General features: G+C 38.8%; 1 protein-coding gene across 4 annotated transcripts in view; it reads right to left on the reverse strand.

The window, feature by feature from the left end:
* The window catches only part of STARD13 (StAR related lipid transfer domain containing 13), a 382310-nt gene that overhangs the window by 60705 nt on the left and 299608 nt on the right, over positions 1–21997 (reverse strand). For all 4 annotated transcript variants that reach the window (XM_059903377.1, XM_059903376.1, XM_059903375.1 and 1 more), the window contains 2 exons: positions 16039–16110; positions 13134–13215 (listed from right to left, as the gene is read on the reverse strand). In XM_059903377.1, coding sequence (XP_059759360.1) covers positions 13134–13215; positions 16039–16110 — 154 coding nt within the window. The remainder of the gene's footprint in view (positions 1–13133; positions 13216–16038; positions 16111–21997) is intronic.

Here is a 21997-nt window from a genome sequence, read left to right on the forward strand (position 1 = left end):
TAAAAATTCTCTAGAAGGAATCAATAGCAGAATAACTGAGGCAAAAGAACAGATAAGTGACCTGGAAGATAAAATAGTAGAAATAACTACTGCAGAGCAGAATAAAGAAAAAAGAATGAAAAGAATTGAGGACAGTCTCAGAGACCTCTGGGACAACATTAAACACACCAACATTCGAATTATAGGGGTCCCAGAAGAAGAGAGAAAAAGAAAGGGACTGAGAAAATATTTGAAGAGATTATAGTTGAAAACTTTCCTAATATGGGAAAGGAAACAGACAATCAAGTCCAGGAAGTGCAGAGAGTCCCATACAGGATAAATCCAAGGAGAAACACGTTAAGACACATATAAATCAAGCTATCAAAAATTAAATACAAAGAAAAAATATTGAAAGCAGCAAGGGAAAAGCAACAAATAACATATAAGGGAATCCCCATAAGGTTAACAGCTGATCTTTCAGCAGAAACTCTGCAAGCCAGAGGGGGTGGCAGGACATATTTAAAGTGATGAAAGGGAAAAACCTACAACCAAGATTCCTCTACCCAGCAAGGATCTCATTGAGATTCCGCGGAGAAATTAAAACCTTTACAGACAAGCAAAAGCTAAGAGAATTCAGCACCACCAAACCAGCTTTACAATAAATGCTAAAAGAACTCCTCTAGACAGGAAACACAAGAGAAGGGTAAGACCTACAATAACAAACGCAAAACAATTAAGAAAATGGTAATAGGAATATACATATCGATAATTACCTTAAATGTAAATGGATTAAATGCTCCAACCAAAAGACATAGACTGGCTGAATGGATACAAAGACAAGACCCGTACATATGCTGTCTACAAGACACCGACTTCAGACCTAGGGACACATACAGACTGAAAGTGAGGGGATGGAAAAAAATATTCCATGCAAATGGAAATCAAAAGAAAGCTGGAGTAGCAATTCTCATATCAGACAAAATAGACTTTAAAATAAAGACTATTACAAGAGACAAAGAAGGACACTACATAATGATCAAGGAAGCAATCCAAGAAGAAGATATAACAATTGTAAATATTTATGCTCCCAACATAGGAGCACCTCAATACATAAGGCAAATGCTAACAGCCATAAAAGGGGAAATCGACAGTAACACAATCATAGTAGGGGACTTTAACACCCCACTTTCACCTATGGAAAGATCAACGAAAATGAAAATAAATAAGGAAACACAAGCTTTAAATGACACATTACACAAGATGGAATTAATTGATATTTATAGGACATTCCATCCAAAAACAAAAGAATACACTTTCTTCTCAAGTGCTCATGGAACATTCTCCAGGATAGATCATATCTTGGGTCACAAATCAAGCCTTGGTAAATTTAAGAAGATTGAAATCATATCAAGTATCTTTTCCGACCACAACGATATGAGACTAGATATCAATTACAGGAAAAAAAAGTGTAAAAAATAGAAACACATGGAGGCTAAACAGTACATTACTAAATAACCAAGAGACCACTGAAGAAATCAAAGAGGAAATCAAAAAATACTTAGAAACAAATGACAATGGAAACATGATGACCCAAAACCTATGGGAAGCAGCAAAAGCAGTTCTAAGAGGGAAGTATATAGCAATAAAATCCTACCTCAAGAAACAAGAAACATCTCAAATAAACAACCTAACCTTACACCTAAAGCAATTAGAGAAAGAAGAACAAAAAAAACACAAAGTTAGCCGAAGGAAAGAAATCATAAAGATCAGAACAGAAATAAATAAAAAAGAAATGAAGGAAACGATAGCAAAGATCAATAAAACTAAAAGCTGGTCCTTTGAGAAGAAAAACAAAATTGATAAACCATTAGCCAGACTCATCAAGAAAAAAAGGGAGAAGACTCAAATCAACAGAATTAGAAATGAAAAAGGAGAAGTATCAACTGACACTGCAGAAATACAAAGGATCATGAGAGATTACTACAACTATATGCCAATAAAATGGACAACCTGGAAGAAATGGACAAATTCTTAGAAAAGCACAACCTTCCAAGACTGAACCAGGAAGAAACAGAAAATATGAACAGACCAATCACAAGCACTGAAATTGAAACTGTGATTAAAAATCTTCCAACAAAGCCCAGGACCTGATGGCTTCACAGGCGAATTCTATCAAACATTTAGAGAAGAGCTAACACCTATCCTTCTCAAACTCTTCCAAAATATAGCAGAGGGAGGAACACTCCCAAACTCATTCTACGAGGCAACCATCACCCTGATAACAAAACCAAAGATGTCACAAAAGAAGAAAACTACAGACCACTATCACTGATGAACATAGATGCAAAAATCCTCAACAAAATACTAGCAAATGGAATCCAACAGCACATTAAAAGGATCATACACCATGATCAAGTGGGGTTTATCCCAGGAATGCAAGGATTCTTCAAAATATGCAAATCAGTCAATGTGATACACCATATTAACAAATTGAAGGATAAAAACCATATGATCATCTCAATAGATGCAGAAAAAGCTTTCAACAAAATTCAATAACCATTTATGATAAAAACACTCCAGAAAGTAGGCATAGAGGGAACTTACCTCAATGTAATAAAGGTCATATATGACAAACCCACAGCCAACATCATTCTCAATGGTGAAAAACTGAAACTATTTCCACTAAGATCAGGAACAAGACAACGTTTCCCACTCTCACCACTATTATTCAACGTAATTTTGGAAGTTTTAGCCACAGCAATCAGAGACAAAAAAGAAATAAAAGGAATCCAAATTGGCAAAGAAGTAAAACTGTCACTGTTTGCAGATGACATGATACTATACATAGAGAATCCTAAAGATGCTACCAGAAAACTACTAGAGCTAATCAATGAATTTGGTAAAGTAGCAGGATACAAAATTAATGCATAGAAATCTGCTGCATTTCTACACACTAATGATGAAAAATCGGAAAGAGAAATTAAGGGAACACTCCCATTTACCACTGCAACAAAGAGAATAAAATACCTAGGAATAATCCTACCTAAGGAGACAAAAGACCTGTATGAACAAAGCTATAAGATACTGAGGAAAGTAATTTAAGATGATACAAACAGACGGAGAGATATACCATGTTCTTGGATTGGAAGAATCAACATTGTGAAAATGACTATACTACCCAAAGCAATCTACAGATTCACTGCAATCCCTATCAAACTACCAATGGCATTTTTCACAAAACTAGAACAAAAAGTTTCACAATTTGTATGGAAACACAAAAGACCCCAAATAGCTAAAGCAATCTTGAGAAAGAAAAACGGAGCTGGAGGAATCAGGCTTCCTAACTTCAGACTATACTACAAAGCTGCAGTAATCAAGACAGTATGGTACTGGCACAAAAACAGAAATCTAGATCGATGGAACAGGATAGAAAGCCCAGAGATAGACCCACGTACATATGGTTACCTTATTTTTGATAAAGGAGGAAAGAATATACAGTGGAGAAAAGACAGTCTCTTCAATAAGTGGTGCTGGGAAAACTGGACAGCTACATGTAAAAGAATGAAATTAGAACACTCCCTAACACCATACACAAAAATAAACTCAAAATGGATTAAAAACCTAAATGTAAGGCTAGACAATATAAAACTCTTAAAGGCAAACATAGGCAGAACAGTCTATGACATAAATCACAGCAAGATCTTTTTTGACCCACCTCCTAGAGAAATGGAAATAAAAACAAAAATAAACAAATGGGACCTAGTGAAACTTAAAAGTTTTGCACAGCAAAAGAAATCAGAAACAAGACAAAAAGACAACCCTCAGAATGGGAGAAGATATTTGCAAATGAAGCAAGTGACAGAGGATTAATCTCCAAAATATACAAGCAGTTCATGCAGCTCAATATCAAAAAAACCAACAACCCAATCCAAAAATGGGCAGAAGACCTAAATAGACATTTCTCCAGAGAAGATAAACAGATTGCCAACAAATACATGAAAGGATGCTCAACATCACTAATCATTAGAGAAATGCAAAAGAAAACTACAATGAGGTATCACCTCACACTGGTCAGAATGGCCATCATTAAAAAATCCACAAACAATAAATGCTGGAGAGGGTGTGGAGAAAAGGGAACCCTCCTACACTGTTGGTGGGAATGTAAATTGATACAGCCACTATGGAGAACAGTAGGAGGTTCCTTAAAAAACTAAAAATAGAACTACCATATGACCCAGCAATCCCACTACTGGGCATATACCCTGAGAAAACCGTAACTCAGAGTCATGTACAATGTTCACTGCAGCAGTATTTACAATAGCCAGGACATGGAAGCAACCTAAGTGTCCAATGACAGATGAATGGATATAGAAGATGTGGCACATATATACAATGGAATATTACTCAGCCATAAAAAGAAACGAAATTGAGTTATTTGTAGTGATATACACTACAAATGGATGGACCTAGAGTATGTCATACAGAGTGAATTAAGTCAGAAAGAGAAAAACAAATACCATATGCTAACACATATATATGGAATCTAAAAAAAAAAATGCTCTGAAGAACTTAGGGCAGGCCAGGAATAAAGATGCAGACGTAGAGAGTAGACTTGAGGACACGGGGAGGGGGAAGGGTAAGCTGGGACGAAGTGAGAGAGTGGCATGGACATATATACATTACCAAATGTAAAATAGATAGCTAGTGGGAAGCAGCCACATAGCACAGGGAGATCAGCTCGGTGCTTTGTGACCACCTAGAGGGGTGGGATAGGGAGGGTGGGAGGGAGACGCAAGAGGGAGGGGATATGGGGATATAAGTATATGTATAGCTGATTCACTTTGTTATACAGCAGAAACTAACACAACAATATAAAGCAATTATACTCCAATAAAGATGTTAAAAAAATATATAGAAAGATCAATGTTTTTCATGTGGGAAATCCCCTATCTTTGACCCTTCCATGTCTGTACTTGTCTGTACTCCATGGCTGCTCCCATTCTATACAGGCTACCTTGGGGTGAGGTTTGTGGTGGCAGGTGGGGGTGGGGATGAAGATGCCTTTCCTGCACATTAAATTAGTTATAAAAACAAAAGTGAAAGTTCAAAATAATCACATCAAAATTTCATGTGTTCTTGTCTGGGTAATTCCTACTGGCATTTTAGGGTCATTTTCCCAGGAAGCTGTCTCTGAAGCCCTTTCCCCCTTAGCTATCCTGTCCGTACAGCGATTACATCATTTGTCCAAGTAAATCATTACTCATTTCTCAACCGAGGCACCGTGGGCAGTTGGGGACAGATAATTCCTTGTGGGGGGGTGCTACCTTGTGCATTGTGGGAGGTTAGCAGCATCTCTGGCCCCGCCCATTAGATGCCAGTAGCATCACCCCAGGTGTGACAAGCAAAAACGTTCCCAGACCTCGAGACAGGGCAAACTGCTGCCCCATCTCGGGTTGAGAATCACAGCATTAGCCTGAGATCTCAGGGTGAGGATTCTGTCTCATTTGTCTCCATAGTAAAGTAAGGCCCTCAAGAGACAGCCCTGATGAAATGAACTGAAGGAACAGTTGACAAAGTACTGCTACTCTCCAACAGTAAATCGGTTCTAAACTCTTCACAAAAGAACAAAGTGTGCTTTAAACTCTTACTTTAATACGATTATTTTTTTACAGTTGAGGTCCATGAAGGCACAAATGCAATGAGAATTTCTAACCTTGGGACTTACAAGTTGAATTCAGAAAATCACAAGGCAACATAAACATCTTGGGAAGAATTAACTTTAAAGGAGGACATGAAAAACACTCCAAATTGTGTTTCACAAAAAGACCTAAGCTCTCTTTGGAAACTCCAGAAGCAGCCTGTGTGGCTTTGAATCCTAGCAGTGCTATTTACTAACTGTAAATCGACAAGTTATTTCATACCTCTGTGCCTCTGTTTCCTCATCTGTAAAATGGGAATGATGTTAGAGCCTATCTTATAGGGTTGTTATGAGAATTAAATGAGTAAATATTTGTACGATACTTAGAGCCATGCTTGGTGAGCACTTTGTGTTCTAAAGAAATGAAATCACCCCTTAATGGGATTTGTATTTAATTTATAGATTCAGAATTTCAAAATGACCATGATTATCATGTAACCACCTATATCCTTCTCCCAATGATTTGTCTATGGTTTCAGTCTAGGTAATTGTCACAAATTATTATATGACATAACACAATATATGACATTGTACATTTTCTGTGATATTCTTAAAGGGAAAATTTAAAGTATATTATCCATTTTCATAGACTACCATTATTTAAAATTATTAATATTACTTAAATAACTCAAATCAAATATGTGCCTTTGTGTGTAGAGGTAAACTGTAAAAATCACTTTTGTCAGCCCTCTCTCTTACCCTCTCCCTCATCCCACATTATAATACATTGTCATTAGTTGTCCTTTTAAATACAAAGGGCAGTGACAGATGCACTATAATCCTAATCAATTCCATATCTCCATAAAACAGTACTGAACAAGGTGAATGCCCTTGTTTTATACATGTTGTGATTAGTTAGTATTTATTAACAACATAAGTTAGGTAGATCTAACATTAAATTAGAAATTCAGAGATCATCTTGGGCATCAAGGCCCTGTGTTAGCAGTCTGAGAAAATGTCCCAAACCAAAATGCTAATAGAACATGCCACCTCTTAAAAATCTCATTCAGGAGCTTTGATTTGCTGCAATTTGCCTTAAAGGTGACAAACTTTGCAAGGTATTGTGATACCTTGGCTATGCCTGCATTTTGAGATGGTTAGTTTCAGTTAGCTCACCCAGGTACTTAGACTTGCAATTAGCTTTTCATTACTCACAGGGGAAATTATTTTTCAATTACAGATTCAATCAAAACACATCAAAACAGAATTATAATTGTGGTTGCTAAGATAACAGAGACTGCACTGTTCTGACTTGCAGTAACAAATATTTACAGACGGCTACTGTGTACTGGCACTGTCAGAGTTGCAGAAGCAATGGTGAGGCATGGTCACCATTCTGGAGGTTCACACCTTCACTAAAGACAGCAGACCTGTCTGGTTTCCGAGACCTGAACATGAGAGCCACACATCCACATATGCCCAGCCAGGCGTCAGTCCTCCCAGCCATGGACATCCTTAGTACAACCTATTTTTTCAAGCCAATGAAAAGTTAACACTGCTCAACAACTCTCCAAGTGTAAATCGGGACCCAGGACATTAATTGTCTGTCCACACAGGAGAGAAACTTCCAAACAAAAAATGGTGAGTAAGATTCTTGTGGGTAACATTTACAGGAGACCTTCGGCTCTCTTGTTTTCATTTGCCTACCTGGCAGAAGCTACGTGCCCTCTGGCTATGATTCCCGTTAGGATTCTGCATTAGCTCAGCATTTCAAATATGCATGAGAAATGTAGAGCCCACAAAGCTTTAAAAATAAAACATGAGACCAGCTCTATCACTGTGTCTGCAGTGCACGAGGAAGAAAACGAACAAAATCAAAACCCCTTATTGCTCTCCAGGCATTAATCATAATATACCATGTGAGTGGGTGAGTGTCTAATTAACTGCTCATCAATCTCAAAGTTTTAAAAGTGCTGTCACTGCCCTCAGGCTGGAAGTCTTCCTTCAGCCTGCTTTCAGGAAATCTGTGTCTTGAAGGAACTCATAAGGAAGGCAAAGAAATTCCACGGGTGTTCCCTTCAGCCAGGCTACCTCTATCTCTGCCTACCTACTCTGCCTGTTTCTTTTGATCACCCTGCTGTGACTACTCCTTTGGCCTCTGTTCTACCCACTGCTCCTGCGCCCTGAGAATCTCAGCTCACATACCTCCAGCCAAATGCTTTTCTTATTTCATAATATTTTTGGAGACGTAGCTGTCCTAAGAATTATTCCAATGATAACAACCTCCTGCCACTCTAACCAATTTTACACAAGCTGGGCCCTTATCAAGAGCACTGTGGTGTCTGGCGTTGTTGCAATCCCACATGTTTATACAGTACTGTCTTTTGGGTACGTCTGTATGAATCCTGCTATGGGCTGAATCAGAGATGGGTCATGGGTTCTACAAGAGAAGGTTTCCTAATTTTTCTGGCTGACACTACCTTATTATGCAGAACTTTTTATCTTGAAATGATTTCTATACTGGCTAATCTATATCATGGCTGAAATTTTTTTTTTTTTTTTAAAGTCGACTTGGATGAAAAAGTCCAGAACTTAGTCAAGGCACCTTAGATCACATGCAGCAGTGAGTAGATAAGGATTTACCACCCATGTGTTTGAGATTCAAAGCTTGACCCACTCAGACACATATGTCATCCAATGAATAGAACTGCACAATCAGAAGCGGTTTGCTCCTACAATCCTGATTTAAAAATATGGAATGAAATTTTTATTCTTGGTTTACAATGTAATCCTTGATTTATATTTTAAAAATCTATGCGTAAGCTACTAGAACTAATGAGTAAGTGTAGAAAGACTGCAGGATGCAAATGAACAATATACAAAAAATAAAAAAAAATACTAGCAATGAACAATTGGAGACCGAAACAATAAAAAACAGTACTATTTAGAATAGCACCACAAAACATGAAATTCTTAAGTACTTTCAAGTATGTGTATTACCCATATGCTGAAAACTACAAGTTAGGGTTAAAAAAAAAAAAAATCAAAAGAGACCTAAACAGAGACATGTACCATGTTTATGAATCAGAAGTCTTGTTACTGTTAAGATATCAATTCTTCCCTAACTGATCTATAGAGTCAACACAATCCAAATCAATACTCCAGTAGGATTTTAAAAATTGATATCAACAAGCTGTTTTTAAATTTATATGGAAAGGCAGAGGAACTAAAATAGCCAAAACAATCCTGGCAAAGAAGAACAAAGTTGGAGGACTCACACTACTGGATTCCAAGACATACACAAAGCTAAGTAATCAAGTGCCATATTGATGAAAGAACAGACACATAGATAAACGGAACAGAATAGAGAGTCTAGAAATAGACTCATGCATATATGGTCAATTGATTTACAATATAAGTGCACAGGCAATTCAATGAAGAAAGTATAGTCTTTTCAACATGGTGGTCAACCAATAGGATATTGATAAGCAAAATACGAATCTTGAGCCATACTTTTTACCTTATAAAAAATTAACTTGAAATGGATCATCAATTTACACATAAACATAAAACTGAAATTTCCAGAAGAAAAACAAAGGAGAAAATAGTTGTGACCTTATGTTAGGCAAAATTTCTTAGATGTGACATTAAAAACATGAAAAAAAAATGATAAACTGGACTCCAGTAAAATTCAACACTTCTGTGAAAGACACTGTTAAGAGATTGAAAAAATAAGCTACAGACTGGCAGAAAATATAAAAACTCAATAAGAAAACAAACAACCAAATTTTAAAAATAGGCAAAAGACTCAAACAGACACTTTACTAGAGAAGATATATGAATGGCAAATAAGCACATGAAAAGACATTCAACGTCATGACTCATTAAGGACATACAAATTTAAATCACAATGAGAAACACTAGACACCTACTAGAATGGTTAAAAACAAAACAAAACAAAAACTGACAACACCAAGTACCAACGAAGATGTGGAGCAACTGGAACTCTCATACATCGTTGGTGGTAATACAAAATGGTATGGTCACTTTGGAAATGTTTGGTGGTCTCTTATAAAGTTCAAACATACTTATCATATGCACCCTACAATCCCATTCCTAGGAACTTACCCAAAAGAAATGAAAACTTATGTACACACAAAAACTTGAATATGAATGTTTATAGGGGCATTATAGCCACCCAAAGTGGCAACAACTCAAATGTTCTTCATCTGGTGAATGGATAGACAAATTGTAGTATATCCACACAATGGAATACTACTGAGCAATTATATTGATACATGCAACACGGATGAATCTTAGGTGCATTAGTGAAACAAAGGCAGACTCGAAAGGCTACATACTGTTTGATTTCACTTATATAGCATTCTGGAAAAGGCAAAACTATGGGTACAAGAACCAGATCAGTGGTTGCCAAGGGTTGAGAGTAGGTTGATGACAAAGGTGAACCAGGGAGTTTTTTTAGGTGATGGAGCTGTTCTATACCTTGGTTGTGGTGGTGGTTACATGATTGTAGGCATTTATCAAAACTCAAAGAACTGTACACTGAAAATAGTGAATTTTGCTTTATAAATATACAGAACACCTTGACTTAAAGAAAATATAGATTTAAAAATTCAACTGGGATGATTTCACTTATATATGGAATCTAAAAAACAAAATAAGCAAATATATCTAAACAGAAACAGAGTCATAGAGACAGAAAACAAACAGGTGGTGGCCAGATGGGAGGGGGGTGGAGGGAGGAGAGAAATAGTTAAGGGAGATTAAGGGGTACAAATCTTCATTTACAGAATTATGAGTCACAGGTATAAAATGTATGGTATGGGGAATATAGTCAACAATTATGTAATATCTCTGTATGGCGATAGATGACAACCAAACTTACTGTGGTGATCATTTTGAAATGTATAGAAATATAGAATCACTCTGTTATATACCAGGAACTAACATAGAGTTGTAGGTCAATTATACTTCAAAAACAAACAAACTTACAGAAAAAAGATCAGACCTGTGGCTACCTGAGGTGGGGGGAGGGGGGATTGGATGAAGGTGATCAAAAGGTACAAACTTCCAGTTATAAGATAAATAAGTAGTAGAGATGTAATGTACAAAATGATAAAGATAATTAATACTGCTGTATGTCACATATCTGAACATTGTTGAGAGTAAATCGTAAGAGTTCTCATCACAAGGAAAAAATTTTTTTTCTATTTCTTTAATGTTGTATCTATATGAGATGGTGAATGTTCACTAAACCTATTGTGGTAAACATTTCATAATTATGTAAGTCTAACCATTATGCTGTACACTTTAAACGTATACAGTGCTGTATGTCAATTATATCTCAATAAAACTGGGGAAGAAAACAACAAAAGGCATAATTAGAGAATCAAAGATCTATGAGTATGCAAGAAAATTCAATTGGGAAAAAGATAATGTAATATAATACAATTAACAATAAAAATTATTTCTTTTAAAAAAATGCCAGCTTACTAGTAAAAATACTCTTGGTTAAAACTAAGAGGGAAAACTCAGGATGAGGTGGTGGTGGAATAGTTCTGAGTTGGATGAAGTCTTGGTGTGGATCAGACATGCTGAGGAGAAAACACCGCTTTTACAATTCATTGCCTTTAAAGAATTACCACCAGGACTTCCCTGGTGGCACAGTGGTTAAGAATCCGCCTGCCAATGCAGGGGACACAGGTTCGAGCCCTGGTCCGGGAAGATGCCACATGCCGCGGAGCAACTAAGCTCACGTGCCGCATCTACTGAAGACCGTGCACCTAGAGCCCGTGCTCCACAACAAGAGAAGCCACCGCAATGAGAAGCCCGTGCACTGCAACAAGGAGTAGCCCCCACTCACCGCAACTAAAGAAAGCCCGCATGCAGCAACGAAGACCCAGTGCAGCCAAAAATAAAATAAAATAAATTTATATATATATAAAAAAACGAATTACAACCAAACTACCCATTCTTCTTGTAAACGCTCACAAATGGCATTTTGTGCTTGTTTGTTTTTGAGTCCAAATAGCCAGTTCTTGCAATTTGTGATTTGAAGAGTTCTTTGCTCTTCTACCCACTTAAGCAAACCCACAGTAATGCTTTCCTTCAACATTCAGAGATCATTCCTTAACGCAAATCTATCTTCATATAGGAATCACAGAGTGACCAGCTTATGAATGCAGAAATATATATGTCTACAGAATCAGCAAGCGTATGGTTATTTATACACTATTCTAACATATATCGGTGTGTCCTTATCTTGACAAAAGTTTTCCTCATCATTACTTTCCTCTTAAACTATCTTTTCTTTTCTTTTCTTTTTTTTTTTTTGGCTGTGTTGGTCTTCGTTGCTGTGCACAGGCTTTCTCTAGAGCACAGGCTCATTAGTTGTGGTGCACGGGCTTAGTTGCTCTGTGGCATGTGGGATCTTCCCGGACCAGGGCTCGAACCCGTGTACCCTGCATTGGCAGGCGGATCCTTAACCACTGCGCCAGGGCTCAAACCCATGTCCCCTGCATTGGCAGGCAGATTCTTAACCACTGTGCCACCAGGGAAGTCCCTAAACTACCATCTTTTCTATGTCAAATGCAGAATGTACGAGGAAAAAATGTTGGACTGCAAGTTATGAGGACTGCAGTTTTAAAGTCAGTTTAGCCCATAACTAGCTCTGTAGCCTTGGAAAAATGAGTCACCTCCTGTAACTAATATTTATTTCCAGCTCTGACCTCTCTCCAGGGCTTTAGTTAGGAAACTTCAAATTGCTACAGACACATAGAACCTCTCATGCACATTTAATTGTTCAGAGATATTGATTACATTGACATCTTTTATTATTACTCAAATTATAATTGTTTTATTTGTTCATGTATGCTTCATTTCTTCAGTTAGATTTCTCCAACCAGATTAGACATTCTCTGAGGGGAGGGAGTTCTTCATCTATACATCTTTGTCTCCTTATATCATCTATCACATAGTGAAGGCTTAAATATTTCAGTTTGCAGATATAATTACTTAAGCTTACATATTCTAGTTTGCTGATATAATCATTTGTCTTTGCAAAAAATACAGCTGAGTTTGACATACTCATGGAGCTCTACAGGGCCCTCCCTGACCACTCATGCTCTGGTCCCCCACAATGCCTTCTCCCACTAACCCACCCACACCCCATCACTGTCTATAGCCTCAGTTTGTTTTACTTTTTTAACATAGCTTAACACTCTCTGAGATAACCTCTCCTTCTCCCTCTTTTTCTCTCACTCACTCTCTCTTTTTCCCAATCTATTGTCTGAAGCTTCCTACTAGGATTTAAGCTCCATGAAACCAGGGACTGATCATGCTCACCATAATATACTTAGAGCCTGGACCCATGCCTGGCATATAGTAGGCGCTCAATAAGTACTTATTGAATTGTTGTTGAACTTGCCCCTCAATATAGTGATAACTATTAGACATTGAACAATCAAAAGAAACAAAAATACTTCACATGATTTACCTGTAAAGAGGTTCTACAAGGTCTTTTTCAAGAAAATCATGATCGTTCTTGACAGCCACAATGTTGATGGGAAATTGTGAGTCTGAAAGAGACAAAGAGAGACAAAGGAGTTTATGCGCCTTGTTTTATCTGAATGGGCACCAATACCTTCAGGCCACCACATTTCTGTAGTCATGGCTGATCTTAACAGCAGTTACTCCCCATTGACAGGTGTGTTGGTAATGTTTAGAGAGCAGAAAGTTTTACTTTTATCCCAATAACCGCTTTTAAGAATACAAAGAAAAAAAAAAAGAATACAAAGAAGTGTGAAATATGAAAATAACCAAGTGTTTGACCTTGGATAGGATTGCATACCAAGTGCCTGCATTTTTATAGCTAATCACTATCACAGACTTTTGCCTGTATGGAGAACTTTCCCACTCTCACCATCCACCTAAGGTAGAGGTTGCTGACTTCTGTCCTGATCAGTTCATGAAATACTTAGTTTGGCAGATTTTTTTTTTTCCTTCAGAAAGGAAAATACCGGAAGCTCAATGGCCTCAAGTATTTTATTTTGTAGCAAAATCTTGAGTCACTTTGGAGTATCAGCAAAATACTCAAACAACTGATTCTATCCAATAAAAAAGGAGAAATTCCAACATTGTAACTTTTCTCCCACAGACTACTCATGCCAGATTTGGAGGTCATGGGCAATGCTCAGGTCACAGTGTTAATTTTAGGTACCTCATTTGTGGAGGTAAAAATCTGGAGATCATTGGAATAGAGTCCATGGCCAAATCTAACCATCAATGTTGGTCCATTATCATCATCCTACCATTCTTTCTCTTTCTCATCTTATATTTGACATTTGCCAATCATAATAAATCTAAGGGTACCAATTTTCTTATTGCAAGTTGAAAAGAGAAACAATTCCTCTTCTGGTGAAAAAAAGTGAATTCCAGAGTGAATTCCAGATGGTGCCTGAATGTAGACTGTCTCATTCTGCTAGAGAGGGAGTTAATGTGTAGTCATGAGAAACACAGACATGGAAGCCCAGCTGCTCTGGCTTTAAGTCGTGGCTCTGCTACTCACTAGCTGTAGACTGTGGGCAAGTCACTTAACCTCCTCTGGGACTCTGTTTCCTCATCTGTAAAATGGGGATGATGATAATTATAATACCTCCCCTATGGTGTTGTGAATATTAAATGAATAGTACATGTACAGTGCTTTGAACAGTAGCTGACACATAGTAAGCTCTATAGAAGTATTTGTTCTTATTCTTATTACATCCATTAAATGCATATGGCTTAAACACAATCTGACAAGTCCATCTCACTTATGAGATATCTTTACTTCTTAGTCATTTATAGACTCTTCACATTTAAATTGCATAGTATTTTGAGTGCACATTACAGTAGAAAATCTATCTACTGAAGGAGCATTCTGACTCTTCCACTTTATAATCTTGTAAAAGTCACTTAACCTTTTTGGGTCTCTCATAATCAGTGCATTGCTGGTGGGGGTGTGGGAATAGCGGCTGCTTAGACCAAAACTGTAAGACCCTCCTCCTTGTCTAAAAGGCTATGGTTTTTTGAAAGCTTTTATCAGAGACTTTAGACTTCACAGCACATTCAGAATTTAAGTGAGAGAAGTTGAAGGTTTTTTGTTTGTTTGTTTTGTTTTTTTTTAACATAAAACTGAGCTTCTAGGTGAATGGATGAGATTCACCAGTGAGTAAAGGTTAATTTTGTTGATTCTTTCCATCCTACATGAATTTTACGTCATCAGGAACAGAAGTCTATAGTGTCTAGTGTACTACACATGCTCAGTTTACCCCTAAAGATTCACTCTCCACTTTTCTGTGAACTGCTTTGTGCCCCAGGATCAGCTGTGGATGGCATTCAAGGGGATCCATGTCCTCTGCTTCCTTTTGTGTTTGGCCAATGGGAAGCCCTGGATGGAGATGGAGGGAGGGAGGAGTGTGAGGTCAGGGCATTTACTCTCCTGGTTGTCTCCAGGGGAGGCTGCCATCACCAGCTGTGTCCTCCACTCCTAGGGCCTGCTCTGAGATCTTCTCTCCTTCTGGGTTCTGGCACCCTCTCCCTCCATTTATGGCTTTGGGCCTAGGGTAGTGACAGCTCTGCTGCTACAAGCTCTGGGCTCCTGGACTGTTCCTCATGGTTTCCTATGCCCTGCCCACATCTTTGTAATGAACACTTTTAGAAATAAATCCCCCTCAGGTTGTCTTGAGTATGCCACCTGCTTACTGCTGGGATCCTGACTAATTCACTATACGACTATCCAGGAAGCAGATGCTTTGGTTATAATTTTAGGTATCAGTAAGATAAAGGTGAGTAAGTTTATTAGCTGTCAAAACATCAATGGAAGTAAGTATGATGCTGGCAATAGAAGCACCTTACTTAAAACCCTGAAAAATAACATCCGATCCATGTTACATCTTAAGCATTTTCAGGTTAAGTAAACAGAACTCAAGAAAAGTCTCAAGATAAATTAGTTTTGTGATTTCTAGGAAATTTATCAACAATTCATTTATTGTACTTTCAAGAAAACAGAGAGTGACGAAAAAACACGGAAAAGGATAAGGAAGGAAGTGCAGAAAAGCTGCTGATGGCAGAACACTGGAAGGAAAAGGCAGAGCTGGGATCGGCGGTAGAGATGAGAAGCAGAAAGAGCAAAGCAAAAGGTAAAGAAGGGAGAAGCAGGGAGGGGCAGAAGGTGAGGCAGGCTCAGGAAGCAAGCCTCATTCCTAAATCGGCATCAGTATAAGCCCTGGGCATTGCAAAGGTGGAGGCAAGGAGAAAGCAAGGGGAAAAAATGCTTGAGAAAGATCTGGAAGTCAAAACACACCACAGGACATATTTTGAGTTTATCCTCTTTATAAAGAGAGAAGAAGAGCCCAACTTACCCTCATATAACTGAGCGTACTGCGGAAACCCGGCAGCACGGAGCCAGTCACATGCTTCCTTCGCCTCAATTTCTGAAAAATACAACAAAGGGAAATGTGTGAGTCCAATGGCCACCCACTGGTCTCCACCTCCTCAATCAATGAGGAACTGGTGAGCACTGTGCATGTTATTACAAAGCAAAGTTGTTCTCAGGTAAGTCTGTGTAAGTAGCCTACCCAGAAATGGGTATAAAGTGAGCAGGTATCACAAAGGTACTTGTTACGTGTCTGCTAAGATTATCTTCAATGTTGATCCATAAGTATTTGGATAATAGCAAAACCACAGACTACAGAACACAAAGGCTGGGTTTCAGGGAGGGAAAAATGTCTTATTTATACACTAGGGAACCAGGGGACTAAGGAGGAGGCGGAAAAACTTCCTTATGATTTTTTTTTTAATAAATTGTTTTAAACTTTCAAAGATAAAGCTAAGACTATTTATTCTACATTCCTTTATTCTTTTACTCTGGGGATAATGAAAGAACAAATACAACTGGGCAGTTTGTGAAAATGTATTTTCTCATGAAGGAAGGTATTAACAAAAATCCAATGTTTTACTATTTCTTTAATTTTACTAATGGCTTTAATTCCAAATGCCCTGTAATAAGATGTGCAGTCATCAAGTACATTCTAATGATTTTCAAGCTGCAGAGTGCAGCATGGAACAGTAAAGCTGGTTATCTGGAATTGAGACGTGTTTGATGGGGCTGCTAGAATCTCTGAGGGCCAAACCCAAGAGGTTGATATGTCCTTTGGGTGACCAATTTTGGTATGGACATACCAAGAGTGCACGGGACCACCTGCCTGGAGAACTTTGGAGGGAGATGGGGAGAGCCTACAGTATGTGAACCAGGTCACTTTTTGACCTCGTGGATCCTGGATCATTTCCCAACCACAACTCTGTTAGATAAATATGAATGCAGGGGAAAAGAAGTTCATCTGTCAAAAGTCCAGTTTCCCCAAACAAAATTAAACAGCCGATTATAACAGGTCTCTACCCAGGCCTCTTCCTCTGCTGTTGGGAGGGAGCCCGGTCAGGTCACTGTATTTCCATTTACTCTGACGTTCGTTTTCCCCTGTAGCCAAAGTTGGAGAGTACCAGGTGCTCTTGGGATCACTGCATAAAAACGATCCACGCTAGTATCAGCAGTGGGCCAGAGACTACAACCTACGTTGAAAGCTCAATGTCTTTGCAGCATAATGTTCAATGTGACAGAGCTATCTGGTCTATGTTAGGAAAACAGACCAAAGGCCAGATCATCCACAGGCTCCAAAGGGAAGAGCAAAAGCCTAAAGCCCCAAGCCCCGTCCCACTGATCTGGCTGGATATGGGTTGAGATATGTTATTAAATCCAGGGAAACAGAGCCTGTGGTGGCCCCTGTCCCAGAGTCCCTGCTTCTTTTGGCATCCCCTAATCCATTGTCATTCCAGAGACTGATGATTTCTAAATCTTGGGTTTTTTCTCTGACATGAGGGCTTTTTTTACATACTTACTACCAGCACAGACCTAATAGGTCTCATTCCTGCCTTGTACACATCACTCAGAAATATCTAGGGCACCAAGCTGGAAATAAAAGCATTTCTATGAGGAGGGGTGAGACCCACAAGTGCAGTTCAAAATGAATTGGCTGGATTGTACTGTATTGGCTAACTTGGGTTTTCCCTTTGGAAGGTACAAAGGGCAATTATTTTATGTCTCTAAAGTTTTATTTAGTACTCATTTGAGAGTCCTTATGTGAAGGCTTCCACTTTGATAACTGCACAAGTACTTCAGGGGAAGTAGGAAATGCACATTCTGACTGTAACATGGAGAAAATGTGAGTTACTCCCGAGTCAAAGATAGGCTGTTGCCTTCTAAAATTTCAAGCTTCAGATTTGCTTTCTTCTTCAATAAACTACAGTGGCTAGTGATGAGAAAATACCTAATTTCTAGACATGCTCTAAACAGTTATGAGTCAGCAAGTCTTAGAGAGAAGCACAGAATTCTGTTATGTGAACTACATGAATAGTATGCCTTTTTCTATTTTATTATTGCTTTTACTATTATTGAAATATACTGTTAAGCAGGAGAGCCCCAGAGAGACAGATCACGAAGAACAAATGGGGGCGACTTGGAAGGCAGGAGCTCTGCCACACAGCAAGCTCAAACGGGAGCAGGAAGTAGCTTGTAAAGGAGCATACACTCCACCAGATGCTGTGGTAAGAAGGACAGAGAGCTGGGGGAGAGGTGGGCAGCAGGGGTCCTCATGGAAAGACTCTCTTTGAAACTAAGGTTCTGGTTGGGCAATGGAAGAGGGCTCAGGCTAGCCTGGGAGATTTTATTTAAAAGGCTCCCTAGATAACTTCGTTTTGTTTTTTCATAAGAGTAACATAGATAATGAGCTGAAACTCTACCCATACATAAACATAAATAATCAAATCTTAACCAGAACCCAGGTAAATCAAACTCTCAAATAAGCTGATTTTTTAAAATGGGTTGGCATTTTGTTTTTAAGTCTCCCAGGCAAAAGACAACAAAAGCTGCAATTAGTAAATAATAAATGAGAAGAAGCCACATCCCAGCCACGGTGGATGGCCCCTCCCCATCACTCTCCACACCCAACTTGCTGTTCTATTCCTGAAATGCCTCCCAAACACACTCCCCCTACTCTTAAGGGCAAAACCACCTAGTGACAAAGCAAACAAACAAAATAATGGAGCACAATTAACCACTATCAAATGTGACTTTGCCCATCAAGTTGAGTTGGAAATAAAAAGAGCCTTACGATTCCTACTGATTCCCCACAGCCCCTACTAACACCTGTCAGCCAAATGCTAATGTTTTCCCCAGGGCGTATTACCCATGCAACAGCCAAAATGCCTGGAGAAGTAAGAAGGAATCATTACTGCCAGTGTCATGTTTCACAAGGCCTTCATAATGAGAGTTAAATGACATTTGAGAGAGTGTGAAAATCTCTTTTCCACTGAGCTCTTGCTTAGCCAGCACAAAATTATGTAAAGGCTTTAAGGGCCATTCAAATCACATTTTGACAGTTTTATTTGTTCCCCATTTCCAACCCACACCTGGCCCTGTGGCATCTCCAGGGCTAAAAAGGCAAAGCACCAACCTTCTGCAAGTCTCCTGCAGCAAACCTAAGTGTGGGGAGAAACCAGAGAATGCCCTTGACAGACTGGCCTACTGATCTCTACCATGGTTACTACATTGTAACTGGAGAAAATTCAGTCTGTTTGGCTCCGGATATGATAGGATTTCAATAGAATTTTCGTAATTATTATATATAAAAATCATTTCCATTTTACTCTAGAGTGAGTATCTGTTTTTGCTTGCCTGACATCCTTCCCCCCTTGCTCGGATAACAGAGCCACTTCTACATGGTTTAGGTGGGGCTGACACTCCTGGTCCCCTCCAACCACATTCCTTGGCCCCATCACCACCACCCACATGGATGACCTGCTCCTTAAGAGAACCCATTCCCCTAAGTCCAAGGAAACCACGGAGCTTTGGGATATTAAGTCAACTGTTGTTTGGGGGCTGAAATCAACTGGTTGAAAAGGGAGATATTCAGTTTTTCAATTGGTAGCTTGACCTGCACAAAAGCCAAGCAAACCTTTTCAATTGATAAATAAAGAAGACAGTTTGGCGCTTGGCATGCTCTTCCATCACATCTCTGTGATTCTACTTGGGGGAAAGTCACTCACTTTGCCTCACTTGCCTTGCCTACATCCTTAGACCATGATCGGACCTCTGTCCAGAGACAGACACAGCAGAGGGAGGCTGTCTCATTGGGTGCCCGAGTTGCTGCACATCAAAGGGCATGAGAATGAAGTCACTGTGGAAATTACCATGGCCTGTGACACTGGTTTTAGAAAGTATTATCATGTTTCTTAATTACATGTGCTCAGTGTTAAAAACTTGTAAAAATACAGAAAGGCACAATGAAAGAAAAAAGTCAACTCTTGTCCCATTAGTTAACATAATTCAATATATGTTATTTGTCAAACTGGTAGTGATGGAAATATCTTTGGTTGACTACTTTCTGCATATAACAAAATACATTGTGAATATTTTCCCATATCACGGTATTGTTGGTAAAAATGGAAAATTTACTTTGTTTTGAGAATGATGCTTATTTTTTAAATACCTAATTTTTGAATACTGCCAATTGAGCTGACAACATCAAGGTAGCCAAGAGAAAACAGTTCAGTAGGGCTTCATCAACACAGTCTGACTGTGGAGAAGGCTGCAGGTCTATGTGAGTTAAAAGAGATTTACAAGCTGTTTCTTTAAGGAAATATCATTCGATGTTTGTACAGTCAGGTGGACAAGGCTCCAGAGGGCCTCAGTCAAGTAAGGAGTTGGATTGAGCGCAGCAAATTTACCACCCAGGTTTGCAGGCCTCCTTTCTTGTTACTCTCTCACTGAATTTTTAAACTGGTGCTTCTAAAGTGCTCGGAACAGTGTGTTCTCCTACCTAAGCATTTAAATACATTTTTTTTTTTTTAAATTTACGTTATTCTCGGCATAGCAAATACTTTTCCCATAGCTAACCCAAAGGGATACTCTTCTTTCTAAATACCCAAAGGGATACTCTTCTTTCTAAAAGAAGATACTCTTCTTTCTAAGGGACACTCTTCTTCTAAACCAAAAATTCAAATTAGGGCCAAATTAAGTATTATTATCATCAGAAAATTAGCTGGCTAGAAGGAACCCGGTTTACCGTGGAAAGTTTTTTATTTTTTATTTTTTAATTAATTTATTAATTTATTTATTTATGGCTGTGTTGGGTCTTTGTTTTTGTGCGAGGGCTTTCTCTAGTTGTGGCAAGCGGGGGCCACTCCTCATCGCGGTGCGCGGGCCTCTCACTATCGCAGCCTCTCTTGTTGCGGAGCACAGGCTCCAGACGCGCAGGCTCAGTAACTGTGGCTCATGGGCCCAGCTGCTCTGCGGCATGTGGGATCTTCCCAGACCAGGGCTCGAACCCGTGTCGCCTGCATTGGCAGGCAGATTCTCAACCACTGTGCCACCAGGGAAGCCCTACCGTGGAAAGTTTAAGGCATATGTATTTATGTTCTTCTTACAAATCTCCTGGAATTTTAATGGACAAACTGGCTCCAATTTAAGTAGGTCTTAAACGTTCATTCTTAAACGTTCATTCAAAGTACTCAAGAGAAGTTGGGAACGAAGGACAACATGGATCTCCACGTGATTTAGAAAGGTGGGCTTTAGAACAGTGTTTTGTTTTTTTCATTTAATCTGGCTGACATGGTGGGCACCCTGCTTCTGAAAGATTATGGGTGACTCAACCACCACAGGATGTCTGCAGTTGATGCAATTATCACTATTAAAGCATATCCACGGTATTAACATTTCAACAGGCTCATGGTTGTCGGCTTAGGATGGTTTGCACGGCTGAGTTAGCTTCATTATTCACGAACTTCTTCAGACAAATGACTCCTTTGTTTTCAGATGAAATTTCTCAAGTGAAGTCCCTATTTACTGAAGCTGTGTTTATTCCATAGGCTGTATTTATTCCACAGGCTAGGCCAAATTTGTCAAAACCAGTGCCAGAGTATCCATCCCGTCCATATGTGGATGAGAATGATGCAAGCATTAATATTATGTAGGCCCATGAACTACCACCATCATCCTTCTCCCGGGAGGGCTTTATAACCCTAATCACAGGTTCAGGAGGGAACGCCAAGTTTTGTAGTAACAATAGGCTTTGATTTAGATCCCATGTCATGGCAACAGGATACATCTTTTTGCATTCTTTGAATTATATAATACATTTATTGCAATGTGTAAAAGGCCTGAATAAGTCTTAAATGTATACCAAATATAATTATTTTCTAATGTGCATAACATTTTATTTCCATGATATTCTAAGTTACTAACAGAATTAAAATACAGGTTATTTT

The sequence above is a fragment of the Balaenoptera ricei genome, chromosome 18, assembly GCF_028023285.1.
Source record: "Balaenoptera ricei isolate mBalRic1 chromosome 18, mBalRic1.hap2, whole genome shotgun sequence".
Classification (NCBI taxonomy): domain Eukaryota; kingdom Metazoa; phylum Chordata; class Mammalia; order Artiodactyla; family Balaenopteridae; genus Balaenoptera; species Balaenoptera ricei.